The sequence below is a fragment of the Polypterus senegalus genome, chromosome 9 (genome assembly GCF_016835505.1).
Source record: "Polypterus senegalus isolate Bchr_013 chromosome 9, ASM1683550v1, whole genome shotgun sequence".
Lineage (NCBI taxonomy): Eukaryota > Metazoa > Chordata > Cladistia > Polypteriformes > Polypteridae > Polypterus > Polypterus senegalus.
The window spans coordinates 131,798,476-131,804,501 of record NC_053162.1 but is presented as its reverse complement, the minus strand read 5'-3'; the positions used below and the strand labels follow the sequence as shown (position 1 = coordinate 131,804,501).

The window sequence follows — 6,026 nt, the reverse complement described above, 5'->3', positions numbered from 1 at the left end:
TTAGCCTATGTCACTGGTAAAAGTGTTCAAGGGCCGTAGCTTCCCCCAGAATCCACACACTGCCCAGACTGACAAAGTTCAGTTCAGCTAAAGCCAACGGACCATCAACCGTGATTGGGGTTCGAAGGATGCTGACTTCGCGAACCTGTTTCGGGATGAGGTTGCGCTCTCTGCTCTAACCGGCTTTTTTCCTGCGGTCAGCGGCTCTGAACTGTGAGTCTCCGTCTCTGGGCAACCGAATCCTTGCGTCACATCCGGGAGAGCTGCTGACAGGGGCTGAAATTGACAGGAGCGCTGAGGAGAGCCAGCTGGAAAGCGAGTGAGCGGCAGAGGGAGATATCAGCGACTTCTCCGTGGAAATGCCACATAAATAAGCTGCGACCGTCTGGACGAGCTAAGCAATGCGGAATTCCCGGACTGTTTCCCAAGGCTGCTTGGAATCGTGGAAAGGGACAGAAGCGTTATCCTAAGCGCTCCTCACTTGCTTTTGCATCGGGCATCAGTCCAATTAGTTATTACGGCCTGAAGTAATTACACAGAAAAGCTAAAACAGCTGATATAATGGAATATTAACCTGCATTTCAGCTGCAATATTCAAATTAGATTTTCTCATCCTGAAAGATTTTATCAAGAGATCGAGCACTGCAGCTACTATGACGGTTTCGCTTTTCACACCAACCATGGACTTCACGCCAAGATGCCGATCTACCGACGCACAGGTTACACTTCGCTATCTTCCTGGCTTGAGTGCTACAGATTAGAAAGTAAAAGCTTGTTCCTACATTAACTTTAAAAAACGGAGTAAGCTTTTCATGAATAAATAAAATCTAACCGCGAGAATTTGTAGAGAATATGGACGCTGGGCAAAGGTGGATTATTTGACTAATCTCAAAATGTTCACTGTGCTATTGCTCTTTTAGTACAGTCTTGCTTGGGGTGAAATGAAGTTTGTTATAATGTCTCCACTTGAAGACATTAGTTTAAGTATCTAAATACGAAACATCAGCAGCACGTGCATTTTCTATGATTGGTGTGCTTCCCTGGCTGAAGGATGAGCACGGACCTAGAACGCATGTCTCTGAACTCCTCTTCTGTGGGGTCTCTGGGGTCAGCGGGACGATCGCTCTCGGCCAACGTTAGGAAATTGCACAATGCACTGAACCTCTTGCTCAGCGACTTTGAGAGGGAACAGTTTATTCATTGCCTCAACATTTACCACTCCAAAAGGAATGTATTTGACCTCGTACAGACGTTAAAAGTCATACTGAATACCCCAAGCAAAAAACAACTGCTCCCCATGTTGCGGCTGGTTATTCCCAGGTCCGACCAGCTTCTTTTTGATCAGTACACTTCGGAAGGCCTCTACCTGAAATCTGATCTGCTGCCCAGTAATGGAAACCCCGGAGAGCCGCTGCCGGCGGTTACCAGCACGCACGTCCAGCCTGCCCACTCGCCAGTTTTAGTTCAGCCGCACAGAGGCTCGCCGGACAGCTTCAGCACTTGTAGCGACGGGACAGCTCCCATTAGTGAGATTCGACAAGTGTGCCTCAAACGTCACAAGAGCAATGAAGGTCTTGGTTTTAGCATCCGAGGAGGCTCTGAGCACCGGGTTGGAATTTACGTGTCTCTTGTGGAACCGGGATCTCTGGCCGAAAAAGAAGGACTCCGAGTCGGAGATCAGATTCTAAAAGTGAACGACAAAGTGCTCGAGGGGGTCACTCATGCGGAGGCTGTCAAGGTAGGTTTTTTGCTTATTTTATGGCAATTGCAAAAAAAAACTAATGTCGATGGGATTAAGCTCGTTAATACATTTATCCATATTGACGTACTGAGTGTGAGTGCTATGTTGCAGACGTTCCATTAGGATGTTACTGCCTCGCGCCTTTTGCTACCGGGAGAGGCTCCTGCTTCCCTCGACCTTGAAATTAATGATTAGGCGGCTTCAGGAAATTTTGTTAACTTTTTACTATCTCAAAAAGCGAAGTTTCCTCTGGGATTTCATTGCGCGATATTTCAATGTAAAGTTTAACACATTAATTATATAGTTTCCGCCGGGGGAAAATAGTTTCATTACTTACGCCTTACATTATCTTTTAAATGTAGCTTTATTTGTACTATACATAACGATACAGAAGGTGCATAATCAAGTTTAAATTAATCTGAATGATTAATATTAAATACATATTATTATGTATTTTACCACACCAAAATACTGTCATCTTTGACCGAACGGTTATTTTCATTAGAATCTTTTTGGTGTAATTAGAATATATACATAGGAATACTGCCACTGCCTATACTGATTATGCGGCGAGCCTACTCTGCTGCTACAACAATTAATGAACATGATTGGCGTTATGTGTAGTTTAACAATTATCCGTTAGTCATTTTCCGAATCCACTTTTTCGAGTTCTGTGCAATTGGGAGTATCCCTTTAGCATGGACTGAACGGATGCATCAGTCCTGGATGCTAGGCTATCGCAGTTCACACTCAAATATTATTATTATTATTATTATTATTATTATTATTATTATTATTATTATTATTATTATTATTATCCATCCATTCATTATACAACCCGCTATATCCTAACTACAGGATCACGGGGGTCTGCTGGAGCCAATCCTAGCCATCACACGGCGCAAGGCAGGAAACAAACCCCTGGCAGAGCGCCAGCGCACCGCAGATTATTATTATTATTATTATTATTATTATTATTATTATTATTATTATTATTGCTTCTGTTAAATGTCCTTTCACAAAGTTTCAAATTTACCAATATTCAAATATAACCATGATAATCCATTTCCAATTATAGAGAATACTTTATTCCTTTGTCGGTATCGATTGCTTCCCCAATTTGAACGGTTTCCGAACATGTCTTGCAGAAGTAAATATAAGGTCAGTTTGCGACTCTAAATGTACCAAATAAGGTGAATAAGGGCGTATCAGTGAGTCTGTGAGGCTCCGGCGTCCCGTCTATAGAGCTCTTTTCTGCCTTTAGCCTGGTGTTGTCAGGATGGTCTTCATCAGTACCTGTAATGGAAAAGCAGTCTGTGAAAAGTGGAGATTAGGAGAATTTCGCCAATAATGCTGTTGTAGTCATACAGTGCACATGGAACTGAGAAAAAAACGCGGCCACCAGAAAGAACTACCCTGCAGAGTTATTGTAAATGTAGTGAGATACATGCAAAAGATTAAAAATGCTGAACAAAAAAGTTTTAAAAGTTGTAAAGTTGTCACGCTAGCTATATAAAGTGATAAAGTTTGAGCGTCCCGCTTCGTTTTTCTTTAACTGTTTGATATAGTACATTTAAAAAAAAAAAAAAGAAATATGAGCAACAAAAATTCATTGAATAGTTTTCAGGCTAATTTACTTTCATTGATAGCTCCGCAAAGGTCATTGAGAAGGTGGGAGATGAACACATCGACAAAAAAAATGAGACCGCTGGCAATGTCCATTCAAGACCTTTATTATCTTAAAAACTTTAAGCCACGATGAGAAAAAAGCACTTTTAGATCTGGAAAAAATTTCTGTTCACGCTGCTGAATGCAAGGTTCAGAATCATTGTTTTTCTTTCCCACTGTTTTAATAATTTTCACCTCTGATTATAACGCCTGGGTCGGGTGGCATGATGGTACAGTGGGTCGCGTTACTTTGTGCCTTGTGCCTTGGTTTGAATCCTGCACTGCCATTGACTGTGTGGAGTTGCCTGCCCTTCGTCCCACATGCAGTTCTTCACTTAGTATATGTTGTGCAGATTAATTGCATAGTTCAAAACCTGTTCTATGTCTTGTGAATGTGCTATTAAATAGATTGGGCCAGCATTCTGGGTGGGATCGTCCCATATGCCCAATGCTGCCAAATAGGCTTCATACCCACTGGTTTATAATCAGATTAAGTGGTGAATGAATTATCTGTGGAATCATATTCTGAACTGATACTGCATGTTCAATCCACCTCTTAAAATGTAGCATGATTTATTGATTTATTTTTCTATCCATTCATTTTCTAAACTTTCATTCTCTTGTATGTCAGAGCCATATACTGACAGCACAGGTTGTAGGGCAGGAACCAACTCTAAATATAAAACCAGTCTACTGCTAACACACAGAAACAGACATCATTCTCACTAATTAGCCTAACAAACTTGTCTTTGTGAGGTCAAAGAATGCTTTTACATTTGTAGTGTCTTACAGTCAGGGCTGGAACCATCATTAAGGTGAATTAGGCATTCCCCTAGGGTGCAGATCATAAGGGGTGGGGAGGAGGGCCCAGCCGTACAGGTTAGCTATTGAACAGTAATATGGCGCACTAATAAGCTTGGCCTAGGGTGCAAAATAACCTAGCACCAGCACTGCTTACAGTGTTTTACTGTTCTAAAATTGTTAAAGCTTCACACAGTTCGCTTATCATCTTCTATTGTGCCTCATTCTATAAATTAATCTTCATATTTTAAATACTCTTGCAGAACTCCTAATAGCCCATTTTTTTGTTGTTGGAAGAGTTAACATTTTCACTTCTCACAGCGTAACCTTTTTGGATCAATGTTAGAAGCTACACACACTTTACACATTGTTCAGTGTTTTCAGGGTTATCTTAAAGATGCATGGGATTTCAAAATGTCCTGTCTTTTAACATTTTGATCAAAACTAGATATAATTTTCATCTGTCCATACATTGTCTGAATCTGCTTTATCCTGAGCAGAGTCACGGGAAAGCTAATCCCAGCAAGCAAAATGGGTAAGCCAGGAACAATCCTTGGACAGGGTGCCAGTCCATCACAGAGTGAAGACACACACACACACACACACACACACACACACACACACTACGGACAATTTTACATAACCAGTCTACCTAACTTTTTCAATATTTTTCAAAATAAATCTCAAAATTAATTAATTACAGTACTTTGCCTTGAATATTTTTAGGTGTCCAAGAAGTGCTGTTACTAAACCTCCATTCCAGGAGTATTCAGTTTTGCCATTTGTAATATTTGCAGTCTGGCACCTGGGTAGGTAATCTAGGAAGGAGAGGATCCTGTCCTCCAAGTCTTTGATGGGAAAATGCATATCACTTTTATGTTTTCATGGTGGCATGTACTGTAATTATTATTGCATGTGAATATAGCCCTATCCAAGACTTCCTCTTACTGTGCCAAGTAAGGCAATAGTTCCCAGCGTTTTAAAAGCCAACAATATCAAGGACATTAATATGAGTTTAATGGGAGTGGGAATGTGGCATGTTAATGGAAGTGTTACTGGGAGTGTCTAATAAGACTCAAACCAATCCATTATTGTGGAAGAGCAACCTTCATTTCATCTAAAAGAGGGTGGATGCTGCCAGACCACCTAAGAGCTGTGGTACTCAGAAGATGTCCAATTATTTTCTTTTCCCCTGACTCTCCCTCTCTCACAATTGAATTGATTGCCCTGACCTCAAGTCCAGCCCAGGCATCCCATTGAAGTTGAGATTCCATTGTATTTTACAGATGGCACACACTCCCTGAAAAATAATTTCTTGTATTTCACAGCCTTGGTCAACTGCATAATTTTCCAGAAATCATGACTCACAATTCACAAATGCAAAAGAAAGACAAACCATTTAAACATGAGTGGAAAAAAGAACATAAGTTGATTCCTAATGCCGATTTAACTTCTGGAAACAAGCAGCTGTTTAAACACAGGAAGGCAGCAGATCATCAGAACAAGAATCTCTGATTTGAAAGGTAAAACCAGGATCACTGCGGGATTGTCTGCTCCATAGCTGTGCCAGGTGACTTCCAAACACTGGATGTCTTGATAAAAACCAGCAAGATGGCAATCAAATATTAAATCATTGTGGCAGATGAACAGAGAGCAGTGGAGTGTGGTAGCTACCATTTTTATTATTTTTTTCAAGTATTGTTTAAGAATTAGTTCAATAATCAGCTGCCTAAAATTGTCTTTTCTTCTCTCTGTAACTAGACTGTTCTGGCAAATCCTTGGTTATATAATAACCCTTATGGTTGACCTTCAGCTC

At 40.8% G+C, this 6,026-nt stretch overlaps 1 protein-coding gene across 1 annotated transcript in view; it reads left to right on the top strand.

Moving 5' to 3' along the window:
- The first annotated feature begins 298 nt into the window (after positions 1 to 298).
- The window catches only part of whrna (whirlin a), a 227,853-nt gene continuing 222,125 nt past the window's right edge, over positions 299 to 6,026 (top strand). Inside the window, exon 1 of the mRNA XM_039763881.1 lies at positions 299 to 1,738. Within this exon, the coding sequence (XP_039619815.1) occupies positions 1,052 to 1,738 (687 nt within the window). The 5' untranslated portion in view covers positions 299 to 1,051. The remainder of the gene's footprint in view (positions 1,739 to 6,026) is intronic.